Source organism: Oryzias latipes, chromosome 19, assembly GCF_053564925.1.
Source record: "Oryzias latipes strain Hd-rR chromosome 19, Olatipes_Hd-rR_3.1".
NCBI lineage: Eukaryota > Metazoa > Chordata > Actinopteri > Beloniformes > Adrianichthyidae > Oryzias > Oryzias latipes.
In genome coordinates, this window is record NC_136255.1 from 9,030,545 (window position 1) to 9,052,760 (window position 22,216).

Genomic DNA, 22,216 nt, shown 5'->3' on the forward strand with positions numbered 1-22,216 from the left:
AATTAATAAAGTTTGGCCTCAATTACAAAAGGGGTTTATTCAGACATACCTCTGGTTTGTCTGAAGATTAATAACCCCTCTTGTTAAAGTAAAATATGTCCAACACAAGAGGCCCTCAGTCCTCATCTGCCTGCCCAGCTGTTGGACAGGACAAAAAAAAAAAAAAAGAACAGTGGACCAGCTCTACACCCTCTTTAGGGTGCTGGAGGGTTCATGGGAGTTCGCTCAACCAGTCCATATGTATTTTGTGGATTTGGAGAAGGCGTTCGACCGTGTCCCCCATGGTATCCTTTGGAGGGTGCTCTGGAAGTATGGGGTCTGGGGAGCCTTACTGAGGGCTGTTCGGTCTCTGTGTTACCGGAGCAAGAGCTTTGTTCCCATAGTCAGCAGTAAGTCAGACTTGTTCACGGTGAATCTTGGACTCTGGCAGGGCTGTCCTTTGTCAGCGGTTCTGTTCATGGTTTTTATGGACAGAATTTCTAGGCGCAGCCAGAGGCCGGAGGGGGTCTGTGTTTGGGGACCACAGGATTTCCTCTTTGCTCTTTGAAGATGATGTTGTCCTGTTGGCTTCATCAGGCCGGGAACTTCAGTGTGCATTGGGGCGGTTTGTGGCCGTGTGTGAAGCAGCTGGGATGAGGGTCAGCACAACTAAATCTGAGGCCATGGTTTTTGACCAGAAAAAGTTAGTTTGCCATCTCTCGGTGGGTGGAGTGTCCTTACCCCAAGTGGAGAGGTTTAAATACCTTGGGGTCTTGTTCACGAGTGAGGGAAAATTGGAGCGTGAGATTGACAGGCGGATCGGAGCGGTGTTCGTAGTTATGGGGTCGCTGTACCGGTCTGTTGTGGTGAAGAGAGAGCTGAGTCAAAAAGCAAAGCTCTCAATTTACCAGTCGATCTTCGTTCCAAAACTCACCTATGAACAAGGTCCCGAATACAAGCGGCTGAAATGAGCTTCCTCCGTGGGGTGGCTGGGCGCTCCCTTAGAGATAGGGTGAGAAGCTCGGTCACCCACGGGCATGTCCCACTGGGCGGAACCCCAGGGGGAAGACCCAGGACACACTGGAGAGACCACGTCTCTCGGCTGGCCTGGGAATGCCTCAGGGTCCCCCCAGAGGAGCTGCAGGAAGTGGCAAGGGAAGTCTGGGCATCTTTGCTTTGACTGCTGCCCCTGCGACGCGGTCCCAGATAAGCGGATTAAGATGGATGGATGGATATATACATACTTAAACCATAAAATGTAATAAAAAAAACTTTTTTTAAAAAACAAAAAGGGGTTTATACAACTTTACACCCTGGTTACCCGAAGATACAAAACTTATTTTTGTAATCGTAAAACCACAAAACACAAAGGCCTTTAGCTTTCATCTGTTGGCTCAGTTGTTGGACAGAGCAAGTTAGAAAAAAAAAAAAGAACTGGACTAAGCGAGTGTGATGTCCCCCATACTTCTGGTTCCAGCAAAATAAGTCAATTCACTTCCCATTTTTTCATAATACAGATTACGCTATGTTGGAACCAGACAACATTAGGAAGCAGTGACTGGTCCAAGTCAGTTTGTGTAACATTGCTATGGCAACAACTCTCACCAGTTGCTTGTTAGAAGGCCACACCCCTACCATTGAAAGTGGGTTCTGGAGAATATGTGAATAAAACGCTTGGAATGTTCAATATTGGACCACATACTTTTAGGCATCTGATTGGTCAGTAACTTGGAAAAACTTGGAAAAAAAGTGGGAACAGCAAGAACATGTTGAAGAGAAGTTTTGAGAGAAAGAATGGTTATTCTGACAATATTACGACTGAGCAATAGCTGTTTATTCCTCAAAAAAGTCCATGGGATTTTGGCTGCACCTGTAATAACATTGTTGTACCTGCCACAGGGGATTGTCCTGAAATGAAAGCAGCTGCACTTTCACTGCCAAAGGAGTTTTCTGTGTTTGAAGAGTTTTTTTCTGTTCATTTTTCTCTGTAAATGTCACAGGAGCACTTAGATTCTCCTTTGTTTTTTGTGTCTTACTTTCTTTCTCTCTTTCTTTTTTCCCTGTTTTCTTTTTCATCTCGGTTTACTGCACTCCCTCAGTCATCAGTCATGAGCGTGGTAATTATACCTTCTGCCATTCTCTTGTGTGTTGGTTGGTCCCTCTTTCGCCGTGGTCTGTTTTGCTGTCATGTCAGTTCTGTCCCCGTACTGACTGTAGGTCTTCTAATTGTCCTCCTGCTGTGCTTGCAGTCAGCTCTCTGCCGGTCTGTTGCCATTTTGGAGCCAAATACTCAACATTGCATCGTTACCACAGCGCGACACATGCTGCTGTGAGTGTTTGCAATTAGATGTGAAAGCAACATCTGATTGGTCAGTAACTTAAATAACTTGCACTACCAAAAAAATATGAAAAAAATTGGATTAGCAAGAAAATGTTAAAAAGAAGGTATTGGAGCAAGAATGGTTATTCTGACAAATATAATGACTGAGTAATAGCCACAGCTAGTTACCAAGAGTGCATCAGCTCAATGAACAATGCTGGAGTGTTGCAGTGCACAGTAGGACTGTAGAATGCACTCGTGAACACAGGTAACATTGTGCCGCATCCCACTTCAACAGATGTTTCAACTACATCAATAACAAGTCATTATGATGATGAGGAAGATTTTGACATTTAAATTATGCTTAGCAAATTTTTTTTCTTCAAAATAGGAGATTAGAAGAAATGTGCACATTTAACCATAATTTTAATTAATACATTTGCATTGCTTTCATGTTTATACTATTTATATTAATATTTAGCCATAAAAAAGATGCCATTTTTGTTGTTGTTAGACAATTTTCTGTAGATTTGCTTTTATATTGGCAGTGATGCAGACGTTTATAAGGAAAAACTCATGCAGTTGTTGGGCTACTACTACGACAGAGATGGGCACTGAGGGTCGCATTCCTGCATGTTTTCCAACATACCCTGCTCTTGCATGTTTTGATTGGCTGGACACATCTGAACCAGTGTAATCAGCCATGAGTATGGCAAGACTATCTGGAAATCATGCAGACACAACGACCCTCGAGGCCTGTAATTGCCCACCCCTGTTCTACGCAGTTAGATTTGTATGGAGCTAGAATTGGGACTTTTTACTTCTTGTAACTTTCATTTTTTACTTGTAGCTCACAACTTGAAACTTTCGTTTTGTACCTGACGTTTACGTATTGTGCTTGTAAGTTATGCACTGCTCCCAACCAAACATGATTACACCCACACAGTGGGTAAAACTCCCATGGTTTGGCACACACGTGTAGAAGTAGATTTTCTGTTGAAAACAGAAGAAAATGCCAACAACAATGAACACACGATGCTTCTCTTTTGTCGTCTAGGTTGTGTCTGTTTATTTACAATTACTTAAAATAGAAAAAAAATTTCATGCGTGCATGAAGACTAAAGAAAAACTTCAGTCTTTTCAAAACTGCAATCCTTAAAGAATAATTGTACATCAGTACAACATTGAATAACTTCTTTCAATTCTCCAGGTGTACTCTTTCCTATTCTTTACATCAAAATATATCCAAATACACACAATCACCTAATGCTTCAACTAAGATCCTCATCATTTTATGATCCAACACACATTTTCTACACATTAAGTCAACTTCAATATAACACTTTCCTATCCCAAACTAAATTATACGCACTTGTCCTTAACTAACACAACAGAAAATCTTTGTACCAATGTTTAACGTTTCACCTGCAAGGTCTTACAGTATGGAAGCATGTCTGTTGCATAATTCAAAATAAAAGTCAATACCAGAAATGCTTTTTCATTTTCACAATCAAGCTGCGTTCATTGACTCAAAAATAAAAGGAAAAGTCAATCCACCTAATGAGTTTTTCTTCTTCTTTAACACCGCTCATTCTTTCACTTAATTAATGCTCCTGTACCTGACCGTGTACCTCGTCTCTGGCTTGCCTCTACTACTGCTCCTACGCCTGCCTGTCGATGCTGTCTCCAGCTCATTTCGCGCCCCCAGCTTTCCCCCAACTTCAACTGGATGAAGATCATTTGCTGGACTTTAAATATGTAGTTGTAGGGTTAGATAAGTTAATTCTTCTCTATGAGTTCTGTTACATTGCCTGTCCGTCCTGGGGGAGGATTCCTCCTTCATGTGGACACCCTTGAGGTTTCTTCGATTTTTCCGGATTCCATTTTTCTTTTAGCGTCTTTTCTTACCGCGAAGGGGGGTCTAAGGGCATGGATGCCCATTTTAGTTAGTCTGTTTAGTTATAGTTTTAGTATTATCCTTTTGAATTCTATGAATTTATGATCCTTTTTGAGTGTATGTTTACCTTACAATTACTGGTACAAAGCCCATTGAGACGACTGTTGTTGTGAATTTGGGCTATAAAAATGAAATTGAATTGAATTGAATTGAATTAATAAAAATAATGAAAATGGTATTTCCCATTTCATTTTCAAAATGTTCTCTAGTAAATGTCTAGCAAACCTAAATTACAAAATATCTAATTTGGCAAATAAAATGGATTAACAGAAATGCTTTTTCATTTTCACAATGTTCTGGGGGAGGTGGGGCAATGACGTCAGTGCTCACTTGGCGTGAACAGGACCGACCCGCTGCTCCACGCGAGTGAACCATGTCTCTGAGCAGAGCAGCCGGACTAGTAGCGTTGTGTTTGCGGGCAGGGGAGGGTCTTTTTTTACTGTGTGCACTCCAGAGGAGGCTTCGGACCGCAGTCCATCCGGCTGCTCTGCGTGAGTGAGTGAGCTCCGAGTAGAGGAGCAGCTTTGGGACGGTGTGTGAGCTGGTGGAGGTGGCTTTTGAATGCGGAAATAACACTGCACACAGTCCTTAGAAACCGTGCCAATCGTGTGAATTTTTGTTTCCAATCGTGTCTAGACAAAATAAAGGCTGATGTTATTCCCACATATTCCCCTCTTTGAATCATCACTTTAATTACGTCACAGAATAAGTGGTGTTGAAGTAGAAAATGATAAAGCATTTTGGAGAATTGATTTTTAATTTTATTTTTGAGTCAATTGATGCAGTTACATTGTGAAAATGAAGAAGCATTTCTGTTAATCCATTTTATTTGCGGAATTAGATTTTTTTTTATTGAATTTTGCTAGACATTTACTAGAGAACTTCTTGAAAATGAAATGTAAAATACCATTTTCTTTATCTTAATTAAATGAAAATGAAAAAGGATTTCAGGGATCGTTTTTCATTTTGAATCATGAGACAGATATGCTTTCATATTACATAGTACTTAACAAAAAATGTTTAAAAAAAAGTATGTGTTTGTGCTTCAACATAGCTGTTACAAAGATCCCTTCATCTGCTGATGTTTGGAGCAGGACTAAAAGTCAAAGATTGTCTTTACATACCGTAATTTCCGGACTATAGAGCGCACCTGATTTTAAGACGCACCATCACAATTTTAAAGGATAAACCATTTTGTACAGGTAAGCAGCGCCTGTATATAAGCCGCATGTGCCCACATTGAAACGTGTTGTAGAATGAGGATGTGTATGTGCTGAAACTGCCGCGTGTGTAAGAAAGACGAGGGAGCAAATGCAGCGCAAAAGGGAGCGAGAGCACGCAGTGGAAGTGTGTTGGGGGTGCGCATTCATGTTTGTTATACAGAGTGACGGAGAACTGTAATAAAAGAAGGTTTTCCCCTGAAGAAAGGGGAATTATTCTTTATTAACCCGCTCTGGAGGCTCTGAGGGTCTGAACGGGAAAGTGAACCCCGAAGGAAGATCTGCCTTCGAGGATCTTCCCTCCTTTTTCAACCACCGTCAGAAAGAAAAAAGTAATCGCAGGAAAGGTTCAACACATGATATATTTACAAAGAAAGACGATACACAGAAAGAGTTTTAAAAGTTTTAATAATATACCTGAGCTTTTCTTTCCAAACAGTGCCTGTGTAGTAACACGGCAGCAATAGGGCAATAAGAGCACTAGCAGGGCTGGTTAAAAAAACATACCGGTAAAAATCACTGAGAGCTTTCTTCATCTTCCTCCTGTTCACTGAAACCATGGAAGTCTTCTTCCTTAGTGTCGGATTGGAACAATGTCAGATATTCTTCGCCACACACTCTCTGTGTCTCCTTCGTTGTCGCTGTCAGTGTCATTCTCATCCTGAGGCAAATTCTCTCCTGAGCTTGCGCTGTCCTCTCCGTCACGCACCAGACCGGCTTTCCCAAACCTGTTGGTGATGGTGCATTTTTTCACACTGCTTTTAACGATTGCTTTTAACTTGAAAGCTGCGTCATATGCATTTCTTCTTGCAATTTCCATGATGAGGGTCTGTTCGTGCTATTCATTCACAAAGCAGGAATTTACATAAAACTTGCGTTTTCCTCGCACATATACCGTATTCCTCCTGTCTCACTCTTACCCTTTCTGCTCAAGCGGCCCTAGCGGTCGGTAGAAAAAATGCATAAAAAAAACTGAAAAAAAAATGCATAAATTAGCCGCATCATTGAATAAGCCGCAGGGTTGAAAGAATGTGACAAAAGTAGCGGTTTATAATCCGGAAATTACGGTCATTTTCTTTTCCTGACAAACCAAACTCCTTGTCGGCTCAGAGGATGAGTGAGAAGAAACAGGAGGTAAACATAGAAAACAGGTCCGATGTGGAAACTGAGACATTTTACCATTTCATAAAGCACGTCAAAGGATATCCGGTGGGGAGTTGTTCAGGATGGATCTTCTGGAGCTGACCTTCAGTCTGCTTTGTGAACATGCTTCTCTGAAGTGATGTGATCTGCGGAATTTTTCGTTTTATTTTTATTTTTCGTAGATGCAGCATTTAACCAGATCCTTTAAATTCTGTCCATATGCCTGAAGATCTTCTGCAGATTATCTTCTTTTTATTAAAGAAATATCAATTAAATTTTCAAGATGAAATGTTACAATGTCTCCAAATGAGCCTCTGCCATGTTCCACGGGGAACTCTTTACATCTTTGTTTGTTGGCAGAGAATGGAACAGAGTCTTTTTCTCCCATGTCAGCATGACTGCAGCTACTGCAAATGTTTTGTGTGAAGGTCAGCTTTCAGTCCTGATTCAGCCTCAGATCTGTGGTGTCTTCTTCTCATGTTAATAATGATGTGGTTGGGTGAAGGTCTTGTGCAATGGCCCATCAGCTCAGGTCAACCTCTGTGTTTCTGTTAAGGGGAGTGAACCTTCTCTGATACCTCCATGCACGGAGCTGTGCACTCCTCATCCAGCAGTGTGTGTTTGCTGGTTTTTGATGTGACCTTGAAAAGCAGAAATCTGGGTTATTCCAAACTGGCTTCATCTCTTTAACTCTTCTTCACTCTCATCTTGTTGTTGTTGTCCTCCCTCTCCTTGTGTTTACATTTGTTGTCCTGTTTTCTGACTCTTTTTGTTGATATGTGTCTCTTGCACATGAATGTGTGTGTTTGCCCATGCCTGTGTGTGTTTGTGCCTTCTCCGATTCGTGTTCGTGTGTGGATGTGTTTCTTCTCTTGGATAGGTGAGAAGGTCATGCAGGATGATGAGTTTACCTGTGACCTTTTCCGCTTCCTGCAGCTGCTTTGTGAAGGACACAACTCAGGTAGGACTCCTCCATGATTTTGATTCTAAAACCCAAAAAAAGTGAAATTGAAAGCAGTCTTCTTAACGCATACCCTTTCAAGAATAGTGTTGTGCAAGATACTTCCAATTTGTAATTAATTACAGATTATTGTTAATGTTATTTAAATGTAGTTCCTTGGTGTAATTTATTTATTCAACTTTTATTTTACTTTCATTGCAGAAGTAGAACATGAAAAAATCTTAAGTGCAAAATTTACCTCAGAATGTTACATTTAGATGAGGAGCGAAATAGTTTAATTGTGATGACTACTAATACAGTTTACTTTTGAGAAAGGGAAACCACAGTGCAGTGTTGCCAGTTTGGGCGTTTTCCCACCCAATTAGGCGCTTTTGATTCATAATTTGCGGGCAAAAACAACAGGCGGGTATATGTTATTTGAGTGGGTTTGGGGTCAGTTCAGCCGTTTTTAGTTTCTCATTGAAATACATCTCAACCATGGACATGTGGTCAAGGGAGGCAGGGGATGCAGTGACTCACTTGTCATTGCCCTCAGCAGCCATCAAGAGATGTAATATTAAAATAAACAGTTTAGGAAGCAAGGTCTGCCTCACGGCAGATTGCACAATTCCATGCAAACTGGGTTGAGTGTGTGCCTTCAGTTTACTTGGTGTATGCTAATAACATTATGCTTTATTTATTTATTTTTATACATTCGTGACATCTTTATCCCATGACCTCACTTTCCATTTAATAATGGTGTTGATAAACATATATTAAATTACCCAATATCTCTTGGAGTAATCTGGAGTTATTTAATTTAGTTCTTAATTTTTTATTAATAGTTGGAAATGGTATGTTCACACAAACAGGTAATTAAAAATCAAAGCACTGTAATACATTTCAGAAGGAGAATTGATTAAAATTGACCTCAGTAAAATCCATGAAAAGGAAAAACACAAGAACGATCTTCACTTTTGACAATGAAATGAAGTTACAGTAATCCCCCCGTATTCGCAGGGGTTACGTCCCCCCGCGAATTACAAAAATCCGCGAATAATTGACGCTGTTTTAAAACTCCCAGAGCCATAGCCTCTGCAGAGTCAGAACCTTTTTCTGCCGTTTGGGTTAATTTCCAGAAACTGGAGATGATGCAGGGCGTTTGGATGGCATCTTAAACGCGTAAACAATACTTTACAGTAAAGTACAGAGTAAGTCGTTTTTCAAAATTCGCGGAATGAGCGCTGTTCTGCGGCTCACGCTTGTGATGTCACGTCATCTGCGGCCACCCGCGAATGGGCGGGGCGCGAATATTAAACCTCGAATGGGCGGGGGGTTACTGTATATCAGAGCCATTGATATTTAGCTATTGTGTTTTTACCCTTCCCTTTTTTATTTTAGGTTAAATAGGAGTTTGTTAATTTAAGTTTTGCTCTGACTAAGTGCAAAAATGGCAGATGTGATCTCCTTAAAAATGTCTCAAAATTGATCTTTCAATCAAAACATTATGCAATAAATAATTTGTTGCTTTTTATGGCTTATTACTCTAATTATTTTTTTTAACCTTTTGGGCGTTTTTGGAGGGTATGTTGGTTTTTAGATGACTTTTGGGCTCGGGCTGAAAATAGTGACTGTATCTGGCAACACTGCACAAAATATAGTATTGGAGGACCCATGACACTTTGTGACAATTACAATTTTATTTATCTAATTTCATTTATTTATTTTATTTATTTACTTATCTACTTAAATAGATAAATATAAAGACTTCAGTTTTAAATTAAACTTGCAAAACTAACCTCTTGAGAATCTCTGGTCTGATCTAAAACACAATTTTCCAAACATGTAAGAAGTCAAATTTTCCTCAAATTCCTTAGTAATTTTTTAAAAAAATCTTATACACATCAAAAACTAATATGTAACTGTAATATGTTACTTAAAACATACTTAAAACAACTCCAACACTGTTTATGAGTGTGTAAAGCGTATGGAGATGGTCTAAGGCAGCGGTCCCCAACCCCCGGGCCGCGGACTGGTCCGTGGGTTATTTGGTACCGGGCTGCACAAAAAGAATCAATTATTTACACTACCTCCTTTTTATTTATTTCGGAATCTGAAAGATGTTTTATCTAGAAACATTGCCCGATTCTCTGTTACATCCGTCTATGTCACTCTTGACGAAGGCCAAGGCACTCTTCTCCGTCACGTGATAGGTTGCCGCTAAAAAGAACGCTAACAAAATGAGTAAAAAACAAACGTCTTGGGAAAGTTTCTTTCGCAATGGGAAAAGGCTCAGCCGGGAGACAAAAGAGGAGCCTTCAACTTCCAAACAAAAAGAAAGCCACATTTAATAGACAGTACTTCTTTTTTGCACCATGAGTGTGGGAAGGGGAGAGGATGGTGACACCTGTGCAACGTAGAATGTCATGCGTTTCAAAATAAAAGCTCAGGGTTTGTATTTGTCACGTTCCTGTTCCTCCTTCATCGTAGTATTGCTACAATCATCATCCGCCACATCTAAAAGACTGGTCCAAAAAACTTTTTATGATGTCATACTGGTCCATGGCTTTAAAAAGGTTGGGGACCACTGGTCTAAGGCATGAGCTGCAGTCTTCTCCTGAGCACTGTGTAAACTGTGAATCTTATGGTCTTGTTCCAGACTTCCAGAACTATTTGAGGACACAAACAGGGAACAATACAACTGTCAACATCATCATCTCCACTGTGGATTATTTACTCAGAGTTCAGGTCAGCAACATCTGTTCTAATGTGCACTTTATATGTTTGCCATATCTTTGTCTTTTCTGAAGAGCATTAAGAACTGTTTAAAAAACAGTTCTTAAAGCCACCATTTAAAAAATGAGGCTAAATACGTGCCTTGTTCTGGTTTGGAGAACAAGACCAGCACTTTTCTCTCTGATCTAGAGAATATATAAAACTGGTGAAACCATAAAAGTTCATACATCTTATATAAAAATCAATAGATTCAAGATGGCGCCAATGTTCATGGCATGCCATCTCTTTGTCGCTCAACATTTTATTGTTTTATTGTTTTTACTATGACTAGTGCAAAACATTGTGCCCTCCTCACTTACACTGACCAAAAATTTAAACGCAACACTTTTGTTATTGCTCCCATTTTTTATTATATGAACTCAAAGATGTGAAACATTTTCCACATACACAAGATAACCAGTTCTCGGAAATATTGTTCACAAATCTGTCTAAATCTGTGATAGTGAGCACTTCTCCTTTGCCAAGACAATCCATCCCACCTCGCAGGTGTGACATATCAAGATGCTGATTAGACAGCATGATTATTGCACAGGTGTGCCTTAGACTGGCCACAAGAATGCTAATAGCAAGAATGTCCACCAGAGCTGTTGCTAGGGAATTGAATGTCCAATTCTCCACCATAAGCCGTCTCCAAAGGTGTTTCCGAGAATTTGGCTGCACATCCAACCAGCCTCACAACCGCAGACCACGTGTAACCACACCAGCCCAAGACCTTCACATCCAGCATGTCCACCTCCAAGATCGTCTGAGACCAGCTACTCGGACAGCTGCTGAAACAATCGGTTTGCATAACCACAGAATTTCTGCACAAACTGTCAGAAACCGTCTCAGGGAGGCTCATCTGCATGCTCGTCGTCCTCATCGAGGTCTCGACCTCACTCCAGTTCGTCGTCGTAACCGACTTGAGTGGGCAAATGCTCACATGCGATGGCAGACAGCGTGTGTGGCGTTGTGTGGGTGAGCGGTTTTCTGATGTCAATGTTGTGGATCGAGTAGCCCATGGTGGTGGTGGGGTTATGGTATGGGCAGGCATATGTTATGGGCGAAGAATACAGGTGCATTTCATTGATGGCATTTTGAATGCAAAGAGATTCCGTGACGAGATCCTGGGGCCTATTGTTGTGCCGTACATCCAACAACATCACCTCATGTTGCAGCATGATAATGCATGGCCCCATGTTGCAAGGATCTGTTCACAATTCTTGGAAGCTGACAACATCCCAGTTCTTGCATGGCCACCATACTCACCAGACATGTCACCCATTGAGCATGTTTGGGATGCTCTGGATCGGCGTATACGACAGCGTGTTCCAGTTCCTGCCAATATCCAGCAACTTCGGACAGCCATTGAAGAAGAGTGGACCAACATTCCATAGGCCACAATAGACAACCTGATCAACTCTATACGAAGGAGATATGTCGCACTTAATGAGGCAAATGGTGGTCACACCAGATACTGACTGGTTGTCTAAGTCCTCTGACCCCCTCAATAAAACAAAACTGAAGATTTCAGAGTGGCCTTTTCTTGTGGCCAGTCTAAGGCACACCTGTGCAATAATCATGCTGTCTAATCAGCATCTTGATATGGCACACCTGTGAGGTGGGATGGATTGTCTTGGCAAAGGAAAGTGCTCACTATCACAGATTTAGACAGATTTGTGAACAATATTTCAGAGAACTGGTTATTTTGTGTATGTGGAAAATGTTTCACATCTTTGAGTTCATACCATAAAAAATGGGAGCAACAACAAAAGTGTTGCGTTTATATTTTTGGTCAGTGTATGATTAAGACACTGTATCTAAACTTTTTTATCCACCTGCCCCTACGTTTGTTCGGTTGGTCACTGATTTATCTCACCCAGTTTGCTTGGGAGTACCGGCGTTTCTTTGTCGGACAGCTGTTTTTCCCCGAAATAGCAAGCGTCGATGGGGGAGGTGAAGTGGGAGAATTGTTTGCCTTCGTGTCAGCTGTCTCAGTTCTAGGACTGACGTGTCCCATGCCTGTGAATCTGGAAGTGGTCTTTTTGCGCCCTGGATACTGCTTTCTTGTCCGAAGCCGTGCCTGGTTTCTGTAGTCAGAGGTAACCTGAAGTCCCACTCCCTTGTAGGGCCGGCACAGATTCAAGTGTGTTGGAGGAAAAGCGACTCATCGAATCCGCGCTCTGCTTCTGAGTCATTACCGGAGACCGCAGACTCGGCCGCGACATCAAGGAGGTTTAGATCAATCAATGCTCAATGCTATCTTGAAATACTATTTTATGCCCAAAAGCTGGATTTTCTGGGCATTGTTGATCCCTCGTGCTCAGTCAGGTGTTTTGCTGGAGCTTTTACCTAATAACTGTTCTTATTTTTAATGTACCACAATCTGTGGGTAGAAGTGGTGGATTGCTCTGTGTTTTAAAGTTGAATTATAATTTTAGATACCTTACACCACCTTAACTTTTTGACTCTTTTGAGTTTTTTTTTTGTTTTTCTCGGTCCGCCTCTGCTTTTTAGGACTTTTGATTTATCCGCCTCCTAAGTTTAAGGCTAAGATTTTAACATGTTTTCTGAATTTCCGTACACTTTTATCCCTAACTATGAGCATGGGTTTATTATGGCCCGCAGCAGCAGTCACTGACTGCAAGGACCTTATTGTTTTCGCAGTTGGAACGACGACTTCGCCGCCTTTCAGCAAGAATGTGACCCCCGCCGCATGCTCGAAAAGTCACCAAAACGTGCACACACCTGGGATAAATTGCAAATGAATTTTCCACAAAGTCAACGTCACCCACCCGAAGACGATGACATCACGGCCAGCGATCCCTTCAAAAAAATGAATGGGCCGAAAATCGCGTATGGGGCCCAACAAAATGTACTTCAAAATACAGTCGCGAAACCAAAACACACGTGTCGGGTATATCCCAAAGAAGTTTTGAAATCATTACTGCGCGGCCACACGACCTACGGTTTGGCGGCCATTTTGTGGCGAACTCTGAGAATTGGCGATTTTCGTGTTTTCCCACGATATGGGGAAACGACACTTTTGTTTGAGCGATTTTCACGCAATTGCACACACTTGCTGCCAGCTCCAGTCTACAAACACCACAGGAGTGTCGTTGACCTTTGACCTTGGGAAAAGGCCGCCATCTGTAATTTTCTCAAAAAAGCACCTTTAGCACCAGATACAAACGAAAACTCGTCGTTGGAATTTTCATCAATCGTCTCGTAACTTTTCGGGCATCAACAGCCAGCTACTCTGGACAAAATGTTGGAATTAGAAGTTGTAGAATTTGAACGGCGTGCGCGTGGCGAGCTAGCAAAGTGGCGCACTGTTACAACTCCTATGTTTTTCAAAGGACTACTGTGAAATTTGAATGCATGCAATAATGCCTGAAACTGCATACATTGAAAAACACTGGATATGGACATATAAGGAATGTGGGCGTGGTTAGCATAAAACCACTGTTGCTAAGGACGACAAAAAGTTTACTTTTACCGATTTGCCCGAAACTGACGTCAATCTGTTCGTCCTCCCGAGGGGACCAAAACATAAACTGGTTGCTATGGAGATAAAATAACAAGAAAAGCCGCCATTTTGAATTTACTAACTTATGATGTATAGCTCTCACCAATGGAGTAATGGGTTTTTCTGAGTCAGTTGATGATGCTGCTCGCTATGCTAGCACTTTTAGCCACATTAGCATAGCTGGCATAGTTAGCATAATTAACATTTTAGGTAATGTGTTTTTCTGAGTCAGTTGATGATGCTGATCGCTATGCTAGCACTTTTAGCCACATTAGCATAGCTAGCATAGTTAGCATAATTAGAATTTTAGGTAATGTGTTTTTCTGAGTCAGTTGATGATCCTGATCGCTATGCTAGCACTGTTAGCCACATTAGCATAGCTAGCATAGTTAGCATAATTAGCATTTTAGGTAATGTGTTTTTCTGAGAGAGTTGATGATGCTGATGATGCTGATGATGCTATGCTAGCACTTTTAGCCAAATTAGCATAGTTAGCATAATTAGCAAAATCAGCCTTGACTAGCTGTTAATTTGTGGGCGGTGAGGGCGGCGGTCGTGCGTAGAGTTGGGCGTAGAAGGCGGGTTGCGTCTGCGGGCCATACAACGCCGCTTGCGGCTTTAATTTTAGTTGATTTTAACAGTCATGTGTGCTGACAAACCGCTCGGCAAGAACTTTTTTAACGTGTTGGATTCTTTTGGTCTCGTACAGTTTCTGACCCAACACACATTCATGTACTTATTCTGGACTTAGCTCTGTCTTTTGGGTTTCCTCTCACCTTGGTCAAGACTGTAAATACTGCTTTTTGCTCTATGGAAGGCTCTGTGGAAAATTGTGAAAAACGTGCATTTTTTATGGAAAAGGTTGCTGGTAGTAGGTCCTCTCTTACACAGTTTTACACTTATTAGTTAGAAAGAGTAGTATTATGGTTAAAGCCAGCTGAGTTCTCTAGTGATGTTCTGTCAGCCGTTTTTTTTTTCAAAACGTTTTTGCAGTCTTAGGCTCTGCAGTTTTATCTATTATTAACATTAGTCTTTCGCCCACTCTGTTTCCACTCAATTTTATACAGGCGGTGTTGACAACACTGCTGGAAAAACAAGGGCTTGATACTGCTTTGTTTTCAAACTATAGGCCAATATCCAATCTACCTTTTTGTGCTCAAGTCCTTGAGGACTGGAGAGAGAGGATGGAGTGTTTTGAAAAAGAGTTGTTCCTCCATTTCAGTGATTTAATATCTGCCTAGCCCTGGTTTTAATCTTATTTAAATTGGTTTTATGCTTTTAATTCTTTTCTATTTATTTCTCTACAATGTTTTAATTTGGATTATGCTTTTAATTATTTTATGTTTTGTTCTCCGTGTGTGCAGCACTGTGGGATCTCTTTGCTGGTGATGGAAGGTGCTTTATAAATAAATAAATAAATAAATGATGATGATGATGATCTTGGCCAGATGTTTAAGGTTTAGTAGTCCCTTGTCTACTTTAGTTGTAAAAATAACCTCCGATAGGTAAAATCAGCTAAGTAGTCAACTTAATTTTTACAATATTTATGTTTTAATGATGTAAATCCCCTCACTTTACTGGTCTTAGACAGTCATGAGCATTTCTGTGCTTTTCTCTCTTGCTTAAACTCTCAAAGTTTAAACCTTCATAAAAAAATAATTCAATTATTATAAAATGAAACCGAATGTCTACTACTAATTATTGTTTATTTGGCCATCTGAATGCATTCTGTATGAGAGACACGGCAGAGAGGAGATTGATTGACAGTGGTCTACTACCAATCAAGATGCAGATCATAGTGCGCAGCTAAAAAACAAAAACAAAAAAGAAAGAGGTAAATTGCCCCAAAAAAATCTGCGAAACTGCAAAAGGGAACACTGTAGTCTAAAAATTAGTTTGTTCCTATTTTCGAATCAACATACAACACTTCTCCCGAGCGCGGTTCAGCTGCAGCTCACCGCTCCCCCAGGGGATGGGTCAAATGCGGAGAAGAATTTCCCCATTGAGGGATGAATACAGTATAAATTTATTTATTTTATTTTATTTATTTCAGTAAAGAGCTACAAAATTACTGCTGTCTCTTTCCTGTCGCTTTGTTGTCTTCCGCCTTTCTTTCTGTTGTGAGTCTCTCTGTCTCTGTATTTTTTCTCATTTGCCTCTCTGCTGTCTTCCGTCTTTTTCTGCTGCCTCTCACGTCTTTCTGTTTTTCTGTACCTGTCTCCCACTTGTAGGAGTCTATCAGTGACTTTTACTGGTTTTATTCTGGGAAAGATGTCATTGATGAGCAGGGTCAGAGAAACTTCTCCAAGGCCATAAACGTTGCCAAGCAGGTGTTCAACACCCTGACAGAATACATCCAGGTAAGCTGGTGGCTGCAACTTTTATTTAATTGTAATTTCATAGTTAAATAAAAGACAGATTTAAATTGAAAATAAATTATATTTAGGAAAACAGAATTTACTCAATGATTTTTTTCCTTAAGTGTAAGTTTCTGTAACTTAATGGGACTGAAGTTTTGTTGCTTTTGTAGGGTCCATGCACAGGAAACCAGCAGAGTCTGGCACACAGCCGATTGTGGGATGCCGTTGTTGGTTTTCTGCATGTTTTTGCTCACATGCAGATGAAATTATCTCAGGTTTGTAGAAACCATAAAGGTGTCACTGATGTCGACAGATTTTAGAAAAAGTATCCCTCATCTGCATAAAGAAAGTTGAATTTCTTATGCAAAAATGTCTGCCCTTACCCTGTGGGTGTGTACATGTCTGAAAGTGTGTTTGTTTGTCTCAGTGCCTGGGTTAGGGTTAGGTGAGAAGGATTTTCTGTTAGATCAATATAGTTAATTATTTATATATTTTGCAGAAACACTAATTAAGGTTTGAATGTTTCTGAATACATTTACCTTCTTTTCCCCAGGACTCTAGTCAGATTGAGTTACTAAAGGAACTGATGGATCTGCAGAAAGACATGGTGGTCATGCTGCTGTCGATGCTGGAAGGTGAGCACTTTTCATTCAAATATTGGACCAGGAGAGCGTTGCAGTAGCTTCCTTCTTCTTGCAAATCACTCTGACTGCATCCGCTGAGACTCACAGATACTGAGCTTCATACAGATCTTAAAACTCTTGAAAATTCTGGAAAATATCTGTCTCATTGTGTCCTGTTTTTAGCATATTCAGTTCCCTCAAATCTGTCTTTTATTGTTGCAGGTAATGTCGTAAATGGCACAATTGGAAAGCAGATGGTGGACATGTTGGTGGAGTCTTCCAACAATGTGGAGATGATCCTCAAGTTCTTCGATATGTTTCTCAAATTGAAAGACCTCACATCATCAGATGCCTTCAAGGAGCATGACCCTGATGGAAAAGGCAAACCTATTTACTTGTATCTATACCTACATAAAACATTTCCATTCATGGATCATGAATTTAAAACAGCTTCTGATGGTTTATCAATGAATGACCACACAGGCGTTATCTCCAAGCGGGACTTCCATAAGGCTATGGAGAGTCACAAACACTACACACAGACTGAGACAGAGTTCCTGCTATCCTGCACTGAGACTGATGAGAACGAACTCCTGGACTATGAGGAGTTTGTGGAGCGTTTTCATGAACCAGCCAAGGTAAATGTAACTGAACTAACTGAGGGACTGGTAAGCAAAGCTTCCATTAATGTTTAGATAGCTAAAGCTATTTGTTTGGAGTTCAAAAAAATAATACCAAAATGTTTAATGTGTTAGCTTTCAAGGGTACCATTCCAAACTCTGCCAGAACTCTGCTAGATGGAATGCTTGACAGCCTGCGGTGTTGGTCTGTGGTATCTCCATGGTTTTATCATCACTTCTTAAATTTTGGTTGTCTGTTGTCAAAATATTAATGGATGTACAGTGCTTAGTTTAAATGAGTACACCCCTTTAAAAAGTACTAATTTAATCAGTACCTCAATGAACAAAAGAAAAATTTCAAAACTTTTCACAAGGTTGAATTTTATTGAACACTTCTTTAACTCCATAACATGAAATTAAGGTAATCTAATTTAGATCACATAATCTTCAGTTTTACTTAAGTTGGTTAAAGCAAAAATGAATACACCCTGCAATAAAAACTACTACTGTATGAGTGTTGTGATTTTTTAAGGACAGCACCAAGTCTTCTAGGCATGGAATAAACAAGTTGGCGACATATTGCAACATCTTTCTTTTTCCATTCTTCAAGAATAACCTCTTTTAGAGCCTAGATGCTGGATGGAGAGTCGCTTCAACTTGTCGCTTCAGAATTCCCCACAGGAGTTTGATTGGGTTCAGGTCAGGAGACATACATGGCCATTCAATCAACTTCACCCTGTTCTTCTTCAGAAATGCAACAGTAGCTTTAAAAGTGTGATTTGGATCATCGCTGTGTTGGAAAAGTGCTAGAGGACCAAATGCATGAAGTGATGGCAGCACCTTCTCCTTTAGTATAGATCAGTACATTGTTGAGTTCATGAAACCATCAATGAAGTTCAGCTCCCCACACCAGCAGCAGTCATGCACCCCCTCATAAGGACACTGCCACCACCATGTTTCACTTTAGGCACCATTTCTTTCTTTCTTTTTTTTTTAACTTGTCGAACAGCTGGGCAAACAGATGAGAGCTGAAGGCCACTTGTGATAGACATATTTTACTTTAACAACAAGGGTTATGGATTTTCTGACAAACCAGAGGTATGTCTGAATAAACCCCTTTAGTAATCAAGGCCAAACTTTGTTCATTTTAATCATATTTGAAAATCTCTTGTGTTGGACCGGACGGAAAAGGAAAGGAGGGAAAAAGAGAGAGGGATGTTAGAGAAAGGGGGGGGGGGGGGGTTAAAAGGGTGATTATAAGGGGGGGGGGGGTAAAACCATGAAGCAGCATAAGGCAACAAGTTTATCATCATGTTTATCATTTCGGTGAGGTTCAGATGTAATACGAATCTAAAAGGGGCGGGGCCTGTCCAAATGGATGGTGGAATGTGAAAAGAAGGAGGGAGAGCCGCGGCAGCCAGAACCCCCCAATGCCACTCAGCAGCAGGCAGAGAACAACTGCCCCCGGGTGATCACATCCGCCATCCAGGCCAGGGCCAGCAGGACCGCAACGGGGCCCCCAGAGCCAGAGAGCAGGTAGGCACGGGGGGACAGAGAGCGCAGCCCCAGCCCAACCAGGAGAGGAGCACCCACGCCACGCCAGGAGGGCCCAACGCCGGGCCCCACCCGAGAAGAGTGCCCACAGCCCCAGACGAGCACCCCATCACCACCCAGGAGTTCTGGGCATACCCCCACCCCAACCCCAGGTACGGGCCAGAACCCCCCAAGGGGAGAACCGCTCCGCGCTCCAGGCAGCCACCCACCCGGTCCACGGCTGGCCCAGGAAGGAGCAAGGCAGGGACCAGCCGTCCCCGCTCAGGAGGGGGGCATCCAGGAGAAAAGGGGGCCCACAAGGGGTGTTGTAAACTTGGCCCGACCAGACTTAGCCACCGTTGGAAATTTGTCGAGGCCCAGCACTCAGGGGCAAGGACCCACACCACAGGGACACGGACACCCCCGGCTCTTGGCCTTGCCAGAGAGATCAGGGATCCCTCTCCCTGCGTGGAAAGAGCGCTGCCGGGCCCAGAAAACCAGCACCCGGGGGACGCGGCCACTGTTGCCAAGGGCCCAGTACCCCCTACCAGGGATGGGGTAGGGGACAGATGGTCCATGGTCCCACCTTTCTTGCGAAATGAGTGTGTGTTTGTGAGGTTGTGTGTGTGCATTTATGTGTGTTTATGTTTGAATGTATATTTGGAGGAGTAAAGGGTGTGTGTACTAAGGGGGTGCAGTTAAAATTGGCCAGTAGGGCACTGAGGGAACATCTCCTGATTACTCACAGTGATGTGCCATCACCCTCCCCACCAAGGGGCCCTAAATGTCTAAGGTGCACTTAAAATTGGCGGGTAGGGCGCTAGGAAGACATCTGCTGCTTGCTGGCAGTGATGTCCAAGCACCCCCCCTTACCAAGAGCCCTAAATGTCTAAGTTGCAAATAAAACCGAGAGAGGGGGGGCCCATTCCATACGGCAACCATGGGAGGAGGACCCCTGCCAAGTAGCTTCTCCCCCCAAGGTGCACGCAGGCTAAACCCAGGCACCATGCATTTCTCTTCTAAATCCTCACCTTTGCGACGCCATAGAATTTCAAAACCATTGCTTCCAAAAACGGTGATCTAGCAAATTCTAGCCATGCCTTTTTCTGCATGGACTTGAGGAGAAGCTTCCTTTGTGGACAATAACCACACATACCATTTCTCTGCAGTGTGTTCCATTTATTGTCACGGAAAACAGTCACTCCAGTTTGGCTTTCTACTGCTTTAGCTAACTGCAGTGAACTTGCATAGCGATTTTCTTCAACATTTCTCATCAGAAGACCCTCCTGTTGTGATGTTAGCTTCTGTGGACGACCTGGACATCTCTGTAAGATGGTTGCACTTCCAGCTTTCTTACATTTTTGGATCACTTTTGTTTTAGTATTTTGATTGATATGTAAAGTTTTGCTGATCTTCTTGTAACCCTCACCTGTTTTATGCAAAGAAATTATTTACTTTCTCAGATTTGGTGACATTTCCTTTCCATGGGGAGCCATTGCTGACAGCATGAAATGCATTTGACTCACCTTTCATTGAATGCCTGGTAATTAGAATTTGTAGTCTTAGGTTTGGCTTTTCTCCTAAGACTATGACTGGGGTGTACTCATTTTTGCAGCATGGGCTTGAATTCATTTGTTAGGGAAATCACTTTTTTGTGTGTGCAAATTAATATATCTTGTTTGCAATCAATGGCCCTTCTTTGTAGGTGTATTTTGTAGTATAGTATATCACAGAAAATGTTGATTCTATAAGGTCACTAAAAGTTTTCTGACAAATATAGTGGGGTGTACGCATTTAAATCTACAAAAGTCCATCCAATTCTAGTTTTTGAGAACAATCAAAGTTCACAGAAATACTTTTATACTTTTAATAACGAAAAAACAAATTCAAGTAAATACTTATGAAAACATTTGTAAATTGACCCTGTTTATTCCTGCAGAAGTCAACTGCTGTTTAACTTTTGATTAGGAATTTACAGAAGGTTCTGTGTACACACCAGGCATTTGACACGTGTTCAAGAACGCTCATTTAGCCCATACTATTTGAAGTGGAAAAGCAGGGAGGGGCTTCTTCTTTTTGTGTACTGTTTACAAGCGCATGTCAGCCTCCACCTAAAGTTGAAAGAGGCTTGGTCCGAAATTTCGAGGGGTGCAAATCTAGCGATTCGGGCATGACACAATGGGGGATATGAATTGACATGTCAAGAGAGTGGCCTTGATTTGTCTTTATTTGGAAAAAAAAAAAAAAAAACTAATGTAATCAATCTTGTTGCCATGTGTGAGTTCACCAAATTAATCAAATCCATACATCACTACCAAATCCAAGTCCCTGATTGGTTGAAGTTCGACATGGTTTAACTTGCAATGCGGGTTCAATGGCCGTTTTGTACAAGAGTCGGAAAACAGATTTTTTTCTGTTTCCTGTTTTAATCTTATACAGAGCATGGTTTGCATCTGGAAACTGTATTAATTAGTTCTGACACTAACTAGTTAAATCCTCTTTTCCATTTTTTTTTTAGGATTTTTAGACTTTTAATGTCTTACGGTTTAAATTCCTGAAATTTTGTTTCCTCCACTTCCTACCTGAAGGACATTGGCTTTAATGTAGCTGTTCTGCTTACCAACCTGTCTGAGCACATGCCCCATGACACCCGGCTGCAAACCTTTCTGGAGCTGGCAGAAAGTGTCCTAAACTACTTCCAGCCATACTTGGGCCGCATCGAGATAATGGGCAGTGCCAAGCGGATCGAGAGGGTCTACTTTGAGATCAGTGAGTCCAGCCGGACTCAGTGGGAGAAACCTCAGGTGACTATCCAATTCTAAGATGCGCCTGATGTTATTGCGTCCTCTGCACTTGTATCTGAGCATCCTCCACTCTACCCAGGTCAAAGAGTCCAAACGTCAGTTCATCTTTGATGTAGTGAATGAAGGAGGGGAGAAGGAGAAGATGGAGCTGTTTGTGAATTTCTGTGAGGACACCATTTTTGAAATGCAGCTAGCGGCTCAGATGTCTGATGCCGGCGAGCGGCTAGCTATGAAGGAGGATGGCGAGCGTGAGAAGTCGGAGGAGGACAGTGCTGATGCAGGCTTCTTCTCCATGAGCACAGTGTACATGGCTCTGCTTGCTCTGCGCTACAACCTCCTTCTGCTGATTAAGGTGGGCTCTCAGACTGCTCCAGGACTTACAAAACAGCCAGACTCACTGCATGTGGTAAATT

At 41.7% G+C, this 22,216-nt stretch overlaps 1 protein-coding gene across 2 annotated transcripts in view; it reads left to right on the plus strand.

The window, feature by feature from the left end:
- ryr2a (ryanodine receptor 2a (cardiac)) overlaps positions 1 to 22,216 on the plus strand; it is a 310,570-nt gene that overhangs the window by 221,679 nt on the left and 66,675 nt on the right. Inside the window, exons 89-98 of one of the 2 annotated variants that reach the window (XM_023949560.2) lie at positions 2,079 to 2,096; positions 7,500 to 7,580; positions 10,219 to 10,307; positions 16,095 to 16,223; positions 16,394 to 16,498; positions 16,777 to 16,858; positions 17,069 to 17,227; positions 17,330 to 17,484; positions 21,588 to 21,803; positions 21,883 to 22,155. In XM_023949560.2, the coding sequence (XP_023805328.1) occupies positions 2,079 to 2,096; positions 7,500 to 7,580; positions 10,219 to 10,307; positions 16,095 to 16,223; positions 16,394 to 16,498; positions 16,777 to 16,858; positions 17,069 to 17,227; positions 17,330 to 17,484; positions 21,588 to 21,803; positions 21,883 to 22,155 (1,307 nt within the window). The remainder of the gene's footprint in view (positions 1 to 2,078; positions 2,097 to 7,499; positions 7,581 to 10,218; positions 10,308 to 16,094; positions 16,224 to 16,393; positions 16,499 to 16,776; positions 16,859 to 17,068; positions 17,228 to 17,329; positions 17,485 to 21,587; positions 21,804 to 21,882; positions 22,156 to 22,216) is intronic. The other variant, XM_023949561.2, reaches the window with a different exon arrangement.